The 14,555-nt window shown below is 38.1% G+C and overlaps 1 protein-coding gene and 1 pseudogene across 1 annotated transcript; one reads left to right on the forward strand and one right to left on the reverse strand.

Annotated features, from left to right (window-relative positions):
- Positions 1–342: 342 nt before the first annotated feature.
- Positions 343–5,247, forward strand: LOC150057486 (olfactory receptor 14C36-like; annotated as a pseudogene).
- A 5,783-nt stretch (positions 5,248–11,030) lies between these two features.
- On the reverse strand, positions 11,031–11,978 carry LOC150057487 (olfactory receptor 14C36-like). Its single transcript, XM_090340040.1, has one exon. It carries the CDS (start codon positions 11,976–11,978, stop codon positions 11,031–11,033), a length of 948 nt encoding a protein of 315 aa, XP_090196166.1.
- Positions 11,979–14,555: the final 2,577 nt, after the last annotated feature.

Raw genomic sequence — 14,555 nt, forward strand, 5'->3', positions numbered from 1 at the left:
CAATGCTATTTGAATATTCATGACTAAAGAAGATAGTTAAGCAGAAGAAGAAATGGGCAGTTATTCAACACTTTAATCCCCATGAGGCAGTAATATTATGAACCACTTTTTATTTAAGAAATGAGTAACCTTAATTTAAATAAATCTGTGAAATAAAATACTGTCCACTTTTCTTTTTATATTTTAATCCACTAACAGTAATCAAAATGTATGTCAATCAGTTGAAAAATTTTGACATGTGCCAGTTACAAGAAAAGGAAAACACTTAAAAAAACAACTGGAGATCATCTTATCAAATATTTCATACTCAATACCTTTCTACTTTTATTTTGCAGAAAATGAATGGCCAATGTCAGCACAGTGACAGAGTTTCTCCTGGAGGGCTTTGCTAAGACGTGAAAGCTCAGCCTCCTTCTCTCCTTGCTGCTTCTCTTCATGTACCTGGCCACCATGCTAGGGAATCTGACCATTATCACTGTCATCACCTTTGACCAGAACCTGCACACATCTATGTATTTCTTCCTCAGGAATTTATCTATCTTGGATGTGTGCTATATTTCTGTCACTGTCCCTAATGCCTGTATCAACTCCCTTACTAAACACAAGACAATTTCTTTAGCTGGTTGTGCGATGCAGATATTTTTTGTACTTTTTTGTGCATCTGTGGAGCTGATGTTTTCACCATCATGGCCCCGGATCGCTATGTGGCAGTCAACCAGCCTCTCCACTATCCTGTCATCATGAACCACCAGTTCTGTGTTCAGACCACACTGGTTTCCCTACTCTGTGGTCTCATCTATGCAGCTGTACACACTGGCAACACATCAGGCTGTCCTTCTATCAGTCTATCATGGTCCATCAGTTCTTTTGTGATATCTCCTCCCTGCTAAGGCTATCCCGCTCAGATATTTTAGTAGCCATGTCTTAATTCCGTGGTCTGCTGTGGTGGCTGCTTTATCTTCACTGTCTTGACATATGTTCACATATTTTCAACAGTGATGAAGATTCCAGTCAAAGAAGAGCGAGGAAAGGCCTTTCCCACGTGTGTGCCTCACATTCTCGTGGTGTCTCTAATTCTTAGTGGTGATTTCATCGTGTACAGATATCAAGCACTGAAATAGCTCTGGACATGATTCTATCAGTATTTTATACCATTTTCCCACCATTCCTGAACCCTGTCTTATAAACAAGCAGATAAAGCAGGCACTATGTAAAGTTATATTAAGAAATGCTAATTTGGAAACATTAATATCTAATTGGAGTTTATTTCATTTCTTTTCACATGCCTGGGGTTTGAACTCTGGGCCTCTTTATTTTCTAGGGTAGTGTTTTACAACTTGAACTACATCAGTAATTCTTTCTACTTTTGAGTAGTTTGGGGGTATAAGTGCCTCTTGGGCTTTCTTGCCAAGGCTGATTTTGAACCTAGATCCGCAGATCTTTACCTTCTGAGTATCTAGAATTACAGTTATGAGCCATTTGTGCCTGGTGTAATTAATTTTAATAAACTATTAGTATCTGAGATTCACTTTGGAAGATTTAAACTTTAAAACCTTTTGTGTTGTAGGAATTGCATTGTTTATTTACTCTATTGAGAGCTTAAATAGATTATAAGCGTGTTATCATGTTCTTTCTATCATATGGGAAATGAATCAGATTTTTTTTTGTGGGTCATGGGGTTGAATTCTGCGTGGGCACTGTCCCAGAGTTCTTGAGCTCAAATTTACCACCCTAACCTGGACCTGGGCACTGTTCCTGAAATCTTCAGCTCAAGAATAGCAGGTTACCCTTGAGCCAAGCCCCACTTCCCATTTTCTAGAGCTTAATTGGAGATAAGAGTCTCAGGTCCTTTTGTGCTCAGTCTGGCTCTGAATCTTGATCCTCAGATCTCAGCCTCCTGAGTAGCTAGGATTACAGAAGTGAGGCACCACTCCCGGCTGAATCAGATTTCTTAAATATTAATAATTATTTTTATCATAGGTGAGTCTGAGGTTTAAATGCGATTTGAAACATATACAATCACATATAAACTGATAATCATTTTAGGATATTTAACATTTTTCTATTTTCCCTTTTTAAAGAGTTTTTCTGAATTAACATAATCAGCATATTAGTTGTATGTAATTTAATATTTTTGGAAATGTTGATCATGTATGAAAAGAGACTTTGATAATTTAAATGTTAATTTAATTTTACAACTTTGCAATCTTATTTATTTCCATGTAAAATAAATTTTATAAACTTTATTAAATTGAAGCAAACTTTTTGAGTATTTAAAATAAAAAAACCAAAATAAATTACTATACTTTATACTTTATACCAGAACCAATTTTGTGGTCTACTTCAAAGTGAAGAATATATATTCAAAGCAGAACTTATAAAATTGTGATTTCAGCCTCTGTTTTGAATGTGATAGTAAGACCCTACTAACTGAATTTTGCTTAGGTTTCATGGGCTGAGACCTTGGTGTGTGTGTGTGTGTGTGTGTGTGTGTGTGTGTGTGTGTGTGTGTGTGTGTGTGTTTGTGTGTGACTGGGGCTGAACTTAGGACCGTCAGCTTTCTTAGATCTCTTGCTCAAGGTGTCCTCTACCACTTGAGCTTCATCTCCATGTAGATTTTTTCTTTATCAACATTCCCTACAAAATGTCCAGATTTTAGGTTATGGAAGCATGCCCATTGGGTTAACATTATTGCTGTTTTTTTTTCAACAACAAATATCTCATATTACTATTCAGAATAAAAAGATGACCACTCATTCTTTATCTTAATTACAAACGTGTGTGAATTCCAAAGTTCAATGTGTTTTTTTTGACAATTGATTCTTTATTGATTAAAAATGAAGAAAACATGCAGTAAAATAGAATATCCAGAAAACAAAACAAGAGGGGGTGGGGGGAAATGGACTATTTTACATCTCTCATCATCTAACAGGTCATCTTTTTATGGCTGCATCATCACTCTAGCCCCCAGATGATTCACTATTTCCAGCTGGCTCTAGGACTTGGTACAAAACAGAAGCGCAAATAACAAAAAAAAAATTAAAAAAAATCCACTCGTCATGAAAAGCAAAATCATTTCACCATTAGCATTGGCACATTTTCCCCTTGTGCTCAGAGTCAGTCCATTCTTACTCCAGCTATCAAGAAAGCTGGGGAGGCCAGTGGATGGAGTGGGGCTGTGGTACAATCCTGGGTGACAATCTCACCCACTCAGGCAGTTCCTGGCCACTTATTTTTCCTGGGCCTCGCCGAGCCAAGCTAGCAGAAGAGAATACACCTCCCTGACATGTAAGGGGTGAGGGGTGGAAAGAAAGTTAACATTGTGTGAGGCTTGGCAGTTCACGTCTGTAATCCCAGCTACTCAGGGAGGCTGAGATTTGTAGATGGCAGTTCGAAGCTAGCCTGAGCAGGAAAAGAAAAACAAAAAACAAAAAAACCTGTGAGGCTCTCATCTCTAATGGATTACTGGAAAAAGCTAAAAGTGGAGCTGTGGCTCAAGTGGTACAGCACTAACCTTGAGAGAAATAAAAGCACAGAAATAGGCCTGAGTTCAAGCCCCAGGACTGGCACCAAAACAAAACAAAAACAAACCAACCATAGTCTCCATACAATATGACACAAGCCTTGTCCTACAGAGGGTACCACCCCTCATTTCCAACCTCATTTCCGCCTAGGAGGCCGGACCACTTCCACCAAGAGAAGGAAAAGGCAGATTTTCTTCTCTACCTGGTCCTTTTCTTCCTTACTCCTTCCCTTCTTTTATCAGTTCTGCTGGAATCTGGGATTCCCCCATCTGCCCTAACTCCTAATCCATCCCCAATTCCTTTTCCCAACATGCCTTTGTACCCACAAGTATCAAAAAGTCTAAACTACAGCCTCAGAAAGAAGAAAGAAAAAAAAAGTTGAGTTGGTTACAAGGGATGCTTTTAACTTTTCTAAATTGCTGGGTACTGCCCTTTAGTGTTGTGGCTTTTTTTGTGTGGTGGTGGGGGGTGAGACTCAAGCTCAAGCTGCCATTTCTGGCTTTTGGGGTGCTTCACTGGAGAATTTTATGAGCTTTGGACCCCAGCCCTCAGATCTCAGCCGAGTGGTGAGGATTACAGACGTGAGCCACCAGCCATGTCTGGCTCCAGGTATTTCAAGAGAAAGTTAGTTGATGCCCAGCACAGAAACAAACCAAAAAATTAGAATGCCCCCCCCCAAAAAAATCTTGTTCCTAAGATCAACATAGTAAAGGGCTCAAGTGATTCTGTTAAAGGCAACTCTCCCCTTTTGGTGGGCCTGAGGCTCATTTTTAAGGCTAGATAAAGAGTACCTCATTCATATGCAAAAACTTGGTAAAAGAGGGTATGGTTATTAACAGACTAGGAAATAGTAGGAAAGAAAAGAAAAAAAAAACAGGAAAAAAGATCAACCTCACAAGAATTATTCACATATTGCATTACGAGTGCTCTTAAAAAAACACTGAGGAATAATTTATATTATTTTTGTAGAAAAGAAAAATCAAATGAACACTATCTACTCATAAAACCTAAGGATGTGTTTTTTTTGGTCCATCTTGAATGGGGTTCAGTGGGCTGACACCCCACTCCAGGAGTCAGTGTGGGAGAGGGGTAGAGGCAGGCCTGAAGTCTTGGCCTCGAGTGGGTCTCCTTATTGCTGTAGAAATCTCAGCCTGTACACACCGCTGCCTCAGGATGGGAGGCCAAGCAAATCCATGACCAGAGTAGGATCCATTTTTTTTCCTTTTTGGTGCCCATACTGGTGGCTTGAACTTAAGAGCCCTGGGCACTGTCCATTAGCGTTTTTGCTCAAGGCTGGTGCTCTATCACTTGAGGCACACTTCCATTTCTGGCTTTCTTGATAGTTCATTGGAGAGTGAAGAGTCTCTTGGATGTGTCTGCCCGAGCTGGATTTGAACTGCGATCCTCTTATCTCAGCCTTCCCAAGTAGCTAGGACTTACAGGCATGAGCTACTAATGGCCCAACTTCATTTTTTGTTTTTGTTTTTAATTTGAAAAATACTTCCCCACTGATATTGTCGTAGGAGTTTTTGTGTTCTGGTTCACAAACTGTCTCTGGCCACGTTTCCTTTTTCTGGCCACATTTCCTTTTTCTGTTTTGTTTTGTTTTTAGAAGCCATTACTTGATGTTTTGTGCAAGAAAACAAAACAAAACAAAAACGATGAACAAGAACCAGTCCAAGGTTCCACACTGAAGGATCTGGTGGTGGCTGGTGGGGGATAGCCCGAGGTTTTGCAGGAGCTGACATTAAGGCTTGGTCACCCCTTTCTGGAGGCCAGTGGAGGGGGCGTCTGAGAAACAACTCCAGCAAAACGTTGACAATAGATGAAATAGGAACCATAACAACAACAAACAGGTTTTAGGCTGCCTCCAGACAAGAGGTTGTGCTTTTTTTTTTTTTTTAATCTCCCCTCCCCCTAAAACAAAAGATTGCTAGAATTCACATTAGGTACAAAGCAACAATAATAAAATAAAAAATAAACACACACACAAACACATACACACAACCTCCCCACCCCCCCCCCCCCCACACACACACCACGAATCAAATTCTCTGGGCTCCAGTTGAACACTCTTAGCTTTGCACTGTTGCTTCATGGGCAAGATGTATTCCCCAAGGAGCCCCCAAAGTCCCCTCCCTGGCCCCTCAAAACATCTTGGCAGGAATGGGGTCAGCTGGGGCTAGTGGAGACTACTCACGATAGTTACCTAGTCTTCACACCGGGGCCATGGTTGGAGTAAGGCAAGAATGAGCTGAGATGTCCCTGGCTGGGCCTTGAGGCAAACAGGGGTCCGTGCTGCAGGTCTGGGGGGGGGCAGGGGGAGTAGGGGGAACGTAACCGAAAGGGCCAATGTTGTAGGTTTAATAACAGAGCTGTCAAGAGGGAGGCCTGGGGTCTTCTCTGTGGGGCGCACAGTGGGAGGGAAATGACAGTGGAGCAAACAGAAAGATGAAGAGCTCTAAAGTTCTCCACCAGGAGACTGGTGGCTGGATTCTTTGGCAGTAGTGGACTGAGGCCAAGAGACAGGAGAACAGAGACCCCATCAGGTGGAAATGGCCGGCCCCGGGTAGCAGGGGGGTTTAGCTGATGCTGAGCTGGGCGAATCCGATTAATTTGCCATCATCCGGGATTTCGGAGCCTTCCACACCAGAGGCCAGTTTGAAAGTGACAGATTTGATTGAGGTTCTTCCACAAATGTTCTGCAAATTAGCTGCCACAATAACTAAGTCCTTCCCGTCGACCAGGCCGGCAGAGATGTGCTCCTGTGAGACGCCCTCCGCCGTATCTCTCCCAGGAGTAAATTAAATGACAGCAATGATATACTAAGCTGGTCACTGCACTGGGAAAAATAACTGATACTTAAAATAGACAAGGACAAAATTCAGACATTGAGACTTCCTTCATCAACATATCTGTGTGCTCCAGGAAACTTTTGCTTACTTATTCCTTAGTGAATAGTAATAAGTAACTTCACTTTAGGATTCAGGAAATTGAATCATGTAAAATGTCTGGAAATTTATATGCTATTTACCTGAGCCATCAGCCTGCTTAGGAAAACAACAATCAAATCATTAAGGATTTCCCAACACACTTCAAATCTTACAAAAATGACTGTGCTCTATGAGATTACACACTTTGAAACTATTTGTTTGTGATTGCACAAGTAAAAAAGGTTGATGGAAAATTTAGTTAAAATTGTAAAGTTTAGAGTCCATCTACATAGACAACTATTTTTATCAAATTTTTATCTAAAGCAATAGTGCACTTGAAAGTATGTACTTACAAAATTTTTGTGTAACTGTTCCTACATTTATTATGATAACGTCTGTCAGCCGTAAGGAAAAGATATACAAAATTTAGTGTGCAGAAATAGCTGATGATTTTACAATATAAAGTTAATAAAACAAATTGAGAGTGCTCCGCGAAGGCTCCGGGCGGAGAGGGCGGGACGGCGGCTGCTCTGCGCGGCCATTTGGTTTATTTAAAATACTTTTGCATGATGCACATATTTCTCATTAGCAAGCAAGAAGCCAGTAATAAAACTGTGGTTCAACTGGTAGAGCACTGGCCTTGAATCAAAAGCTGGAGGGAAGTATACAGATCATACGTTCAACCTCCCCCCAACCAGCACTGCTGTAAAAAAAATTAAAAGATGCCCAGTGTTTTCAGGGATTATTCTTTGAGCAAGCAAATCTTTTTTTCCATATATTTTTCATTGTAATTAAAAGAAGGGTTACAATATTCACCAGATAGAAGGTGCATTACTTCACAAACATGTCTTGGTCCCCATTTTCCCTCCTATCACCCCCACCCCTCATCTTGTTTTCCCCTTCCCTAGCCTATTTCAAATAACCAAATAAACGTATTTACAATATATCAGAAAATAAGGTGAAATACTGTAACAATATGAGATAACCAAGGGACAGCAAAAGAGAAGAGAGATAACATAGTATGTTAAGGATAACCATCACTCATTATATGGCTTTTGTTTCTATATCCTGGAGGTCCTTTCATTTAGCATCATACTATATGGCTTTATGTATCTAAGTTTTGTTCTATTGTAAATCTCTGCAAGGAGAGCCCAGGTTTCTACTGATTATGACAAATGAAGGAAACCATTAAGCCTATATTCCTTTGAGTCTGGCTTACTTCACCTAATATGATTTTTTCTAAGTCTTTCCATTTCCTTACAAATGGGGCGATGTCATTCTTTCTGACAGCAGCATAGAATTCCATTGTGTATAAATACCATATCTTGATCTACTCATCAACTGAGGGACATCTGGGTTGGTTCAATATCTTTGATAGGGTAAATAGTGCTGCAATGAACACCATTGTGCTAGTGGATTTAGTATGCCCTTTTTTCTGGATGGTTGGGTAAATGCCAAATAGTGGAATTGTAGAGTCAAAGGAGAGCTCTGTTTAGTCTTTTGAAGAACTGTCATACTGCTTTCCATAGTGGTTGAACATGTTTGCACTCCCACCAACAGTGTAGTAGTCATCCCTCCTGGCCACATCCCTGCCAGCATCTGTTGTTATTAGCAAATCTTTTTTGAGTAAGAAATTCATGCTTCCTTTGAATCACTTAAATATCCAATTGTCTATTTTGACAGTTCTCTGTTGACGTTTTGCTGAGTTGATCTATCTAGAGGTGCAGAGCTCTGCTAAAGTCCCCAAGAATAAATATGCTTGGATCTGTTTGATATGAAATTAAGATGTGATTATTTCATGAATTTGGGTATTCTGGCATTTGGTTTATAGACACTTAAAATTGTTTCTATTCTCTTTAAGTCTATAGCTCATATTTATAAATTTGGTTGTTGAATTTTTGAGGATTTATTTCTTCTTTTTGTACATATGATTATATGTACATCCACACAGACATATACATACACACCATATACAACCATCCACTGGGACATGATAAGTTGTATAGACTCCAGACATTCACACACTGGGGCAAAGGAGATAGGCATAGGAGTTGACACAGGCTCAATAGCAATGTACCTATCGTCATATCAAAGTATATTTTATGAAATAAACTCCAAGGTAAACAACTGACTTTTGAGTTGCCATTGTTGCTGTTCTTGTATTTATCTACTTTTGTCTTGCTTTTTTATATTTGGGATGGTAACGGAGGCACAGAAAAACTAAAGAAGAATGAACAGACATCACAGTGGTACTCAGTGAAAACTAGGTAGAAAATGAACTATATCTCTTGTGTGTGGGAACAGGAATGAAAAACAGTAAGGGAGCAAGGACTTGGAGACATTATTTAATGAGACTGTAACTCTTCTGAGCATCATCTCTACAATAACAATAAAAATATAATCTAAAATGCCTTTTCTTATATTGCAGATGCTTTAATAATGTTGGTGTAAGGTTTTAGTTTATCAGAATTTCTTCACTAATCTAACATACCTTATACATTTATGAGTTTGGTTGGAAAAATAAACATAGTAAAAAAAAAGCACAAAACATACATCACATAAAATCAACTTTATACTCAGTAAATCACCAATAATCTTCCCTATTAATTATTAAGTTTGAAAATGAGTGGTCATTATACCTATGTATATATAATTTTATTGTAAATATAAAAGATGGGGATATATATATTTATATTTTTTTTGCCAGTCCTGGGCTTGAGCTCAGGGCCTGAGCTCTGTCCTTGGACTTTCTCAAGGCTAGAGCTCTACCACTTGTTCCTCAACACCACTTCTGGCTTTTTTCTATGTATGTGGTACCGAAGAATCGAACCTGGGTCTTCCTGCATGTTAGGCAAGCACTTTAACCACGAGGCCAAACTCCCGGCCCCTCGATGGGGATATATTTGTATGTCATTTAATTAATTTATTTTTTATTAGCTTTCTTGTATTCTCAGAAAGAATTATAGAAACTACTTTTGGAATAAAGTATAAAATATTACCTGTAAGAAAGCAATAATGTTAACTGTTACCTCAGTACCCTAAAACTAAGAGGGTATTTATCAGACTAGTTAAAAATAACTGGTAAACTCAACTGATGTAGAACAGGGATTGTCAACTACCATTCAAATGGAGGCAATTTTATTAATTATTATTTCTTTTTTGGGAAAGAATGTATTTTGTAGACAGGTGCTGGTGGCTCATGCTTGGGTACCATTCTGTGTACATTAAAGTTAGTCCCTAACATATTGAGCAGAAAAGTCTTACAGTTGCTTTGGTTATTTTAATTTTATCCAAGAAAACTATTTTAAATAATTAACAATTACTTTAATGTTATGTAACCATGAAACACAATTTAATGATTTGGTATTTGCGTGTAAAATATTAGCTTCAAGTTCTAATACCTTTTAATGTTTCTTTTAGTTTTGAAGTGTTTTGGCAGCAGTAAGTTAATGAATGATGAGCCTGAAAGTACTGATTGAATGCAAATTTAATGGATGTGTATGTATTTCATCAAATATTAAACCAATATCATAGAGGACCTTAAAAATCAAAGGGAAAGTTTTTACTCAGGCTGTATTATCTGATTTAACTCCATATAAAATATCAACATAAATTAAGTATTTTGCAAATTAAGATAAAAACTCTGAATGAAATTAAAATCTAAACTATATTTTTCATTGGACATTTTTGTTATGGGGATTGTTATGGGGCTAACAGTACCACTTCCATTTTTCTGAGCATTCATTAAGGATAAAACACCCACAGACTTTCTGTCCAGCTGGCTTTGAGGCATGATTCTTGATCTCAGCCTCCTAAGAAGCAAGGTTTACAGGCATGACCTACCAGTGCCGGATACTTAAATGTATTTTTTCCAGTAATAAATTAATTAGCAATATTACGATTTGCCTCAAACTTGAGTGCTAATTTGACAGTTCCCTGTGCTACATTGGTTGGTTTTGCCTGTCCTTTTTTTTAAGTACTCTCTGATAAATGATTTATTTTACAGAACATTTTTGCACTTGTAAAAAATCATTAAATTATGTTGCACATTTACATGACATTAATAATATTTTAAAATATATTTATTCTTGGATAGTAAATTAAAATAATAATGAAAATGGTTCAAGGTTTTCTTTTTTTCCAGTGCATCTTTATTTTTTAAAATTTTATTGTGATTGTAATGAATAGAGGTGTTACACTCGTCAAGTGGTAGGTGCATTATTTTTCGAGCTTCGATACCCCTTCTCATGTTTTTCTCCCGCTTCCCTCCCAGTCATCTTGTATTCCCTCATCCCTTCCCTATTTCAAATAAACAAATAAATGAGTATGTACAATACACCAGGAAACAAAGTCAGATGCAGAAACCACATGAGATTAATCGCATAGAAAAGAAAAGAGAAAAAATAACTTTATAGAGCACATTGAGAACAGCAATCAAAAAATAAACCTCTTGTGGAGACAAGATATTCTATACATTATACTAAGTACTAGTATTGACATAAACAAAACAGAACCCAGTACCCCAAAATACTATTATTTGAAGTTTAAATATCATTCGTATAAATGATAAATTCTAACTAGGGATTAATGTTTTCTGAAAATAAATTTTTAGTATTATTTTTTCCACAGCTTTCTTTATCTGTTTGTTCCTTAGACTATAAATGATAGGATTCAGGAATGGTGGAACAATGGAATAAAACACAGACAGAATCATGTTCTGAATTATTTCAGTGCTGGATGACTGTCTTAGGTACACCATGAAACCACTACTAAGAAACACAGACACAACTATAATATGAGGCACACAGGTGGAAAAGGCCTTTCCCCGCTCTTCTTTGGCAGGAAACTTCAGCACTGTTGAAAATATGCGAACATATGACAGACAAATGAAGGTAAAGCAAGTAGCACCGAATCCCACAGAGGACAAAAAAAGTACAAGTTGGCTGCTAAAAGTGTCTGAGCAGGACAATCTCAGCAGAGAGGGCATGTCACAGAAGAACTGACTGATCACATTGGACTTGCAGAAGGACAGCCGAAATGTATTACCACATAGTAAAGCTGCCATAATGAGACTGCAGAGTAGGGAAGCCAGTGTAGTATGGACACAGAACTGGTGGTTTATGATGACAGGGTAGTGGAGAGGCTGGCAGACTGCCACATAGCGATCCTGGGCCATGACAGTGAGAAGGATTAGCTCCACAGATGCACAAAAAACTACAAAAAATACTTGCATTGCACAGCCAGCTACAGAAATTGTCCTGTTGTTGGTGAAAGAGTTGATACAGGCCTTGGGAACAGTGACAGAAATGTAGCAGATGTCCACAATGGATAAATTCCTGATGAAGTAGTACATGGGTGTGTGCAGGCTCTGGTCAATGGTGGTGACAGTGATGATGAGAAAATTCCCCAACAGAGTGGCCAGGTATGTCAGTAGAAACAGGGTGGAGAGCAGGAGCCTGAGCTCCCACACCTCAGCAAAGCCCTCCAGGAGAAAATTACTCACTGTGGTGGCATTACTCATGCTCTGGAAATGAAGGGTCATCTGGAAAGCAAAGCAATGGAGAGCAAAAATATTGATAAAAGGGTTATCTAATATACTGCATATATGTTTATTTCTTTATTTGAAATACAAATGATCAGGGGACAAACAAGAAGATTGGGATAGGGTTTGGGAATGATATGTAGGAAAAAAAAAACATGAGAAGGGGTGTCATTGTTCAAGAAGTAATGTTTCCACTTCCTGACAAATGTAACTATTACCCCCATATTCATTCCCAACAATAAAATACCATAAATAACTAAAAATGAAAAAAAATGATTCTGCACCAGACTCCAGTGTCTCACCATGTCATCGGAGATACTCAGTATCCGGAGATATGTAGATTGTAGTTGAAAGCCAGCCTGGCCATGAAACTCTTATCTCCAATTAACCACACAAAGCCAGAAATGCAGTTGTGGCTTAATGGTAAAGAAATAGTTTTGACTACAAATTCAAAGTAACAACACCCAAGGCCAGCGTTCAAACCCCAGGACTGTCCTACAAAGACATACATACACAGACAAAAATAGATTCTAAATAATTGCTTTGATATTATAATCACTTTGTTAAAAAGATCTTCTTATATTAAAATGTCCCCCTTTTTGTTTTCATATCAGTGTAAAAATTAGCACTGTAATTTTATTAACATTAATATACAAAAGATAGGACACTGCTGTCCAGTGATATGTTCACCAACCCCCAAGCACTATCATATTTTTGTTCAGTAATGCCTAGATCATACCCATCAATACCCCAATGACAATCTTTAGTGAAATCAAAGAAGTCCAAAAATTCATATGGAATAAATAGAGACACTGAATAGCAAAAATAATCCTTAACAGAAAGAACAGCACAGGAGGACTATCAATACTAAACTTCAGACTCTATTACAGAGCTATAGTAATCAAACCCCCTTGCTCTTGGCACAAGAACTGTTCCTGAGGACCAATGGAACTAAAGAACCAGAAATCAACCCACAGACCTGAAGCTACCTGTCTTTGCTAAGGGAGCCAAGCAAAAACTTGGAAGATGCTCAGGCCCTGAGCTCAAGCCCAGGACTGGCAAAAAAAAAAAAAACAAAAACAAAAACAAACAACAAAAAAACTTGGAAGAATAACAGCTTCTTTAACAATTGTTTCTTGTAGAATTGGTTAAGCACCCGCAGAAAACTAAAGATGGATTCTTATTTGTCACCCTGTACCACAATTAATTCCAAATGGATCAAAGACCTTGAGGTAAAAGCAGATACCCTCAAAATATTTTACAGGAAGGAATAGGAGATACACTAGGGCTCCTTGGCACAGGAGGTCCAGAAACAGAGCAAATTAAAGAAGTTTGGACAAATGGGGCTGAATTCAACTGCAGAGTTCTCTACGGCAAAGGATATAACTAGCAAGGTAAACAGAAAGCCCCTAGAGTTGGAAATGATCTTCAGTAGCCATACAACAGTCAAGGTTCTCGTATCTAAAATATACGTACAGCTCAAAATCTGAATGTCTCAAAAGGAAATCCTAAAAGGAACAACCATCTATTAAAATGCGGACTAAAGACTTAAAGAAAGGCTTCTCTGAAGAGGAAATAAAAATGGCCTATTGACACATGAAGAAATACTCGACATATCTGGCCATACAAGAAATTCTACCGCACTCTAGTTAGAATGATCATGATGAAGAAATCTAATAACAAGAGATGCTGGGGGGTATGTGGCCAGGAGGGATCACTACTCCACTGTTGGTGGGAGTGTAAACTCATTTAACCACTATGGAAAGCACTATGGTTATTTCTCAGAAGCATAAACATAGAGCTCCCTTATGACCCAACAATCCCACTCCTTGGCATTTACCTATATGTCCAGAAGCAAGGATATACTAAAGGTACTAGCACATTAATGTTTATTGAAGCATTATTGACCATAGATAACAAACAAAACTATCCCTGATTCCCATTCAGTGGATGAATGGATCAAGCAAATATGTTTGTATTTATATAAAATGGAATACTATGGTGCCATCAGAAGAATAACATTGCCCTATTCTTAAGGAAATGCAAAGTCTTGGAAAAAATCATAGAAGTGAATTAAGCCAGATAAAAAAGAAATAGGCTCAATGGTTTCCCTCATTTGTAATACTTAGTACACATCTAGGATTCTCCTTGCAGAGGATCACGATACCTCAAAAGCTAGATACATATGGTCATACAGGATGAGACTAAATGATGTGAACTCTATCAGTGTATCACAATTTATTGATCTATTCATTCATTAAAGGGCATCAGTGGTTCATCCATGACTTGGTTATAATGAATAGTACATTGGTTATAATGAATGAATAGTAATGACAGTGGGTGGAAATATGCAGGGGTGAATTCCTAATTGGTAGTTTTCCAAACAACTTTTATAGTTGAACAAAATAAATATATTATGAAGCTTGTATAATATGTGATCTGGTGTGATGAGGTCAATGGAAGGGACCAATGATTTTAGAGGAAGAGTGTGAGAATGCAATACTAATACTAAATGTACACATGTGAAATTGGAAACAAGTAAACTGAGAGGAGGGG

This window comes from Megascapheus bottae, chromosome 10, assembly GCF_031878675.1.
Source record: "Megascapheus bottae isolate mThoBot1 chromosome 10, mThoBot2.hap1, whole genome shotgun sequence".
NCBI classification, from domain to species: Eukaryota; Metazoa; Chordata; class Mammalia; order Rodentia; family Geomyidae; genus Megascapheus; species Megascapheus bottae.

Coding starts and splice junctions, on each gene's coding strand:
- LOC150057487 (XM_090340040.1), bottom strand. CDS start 11,978: ATGAGTAATGCCACCACAGTGAGTAATTTTCTCCTGGAGGGCTTTGCT.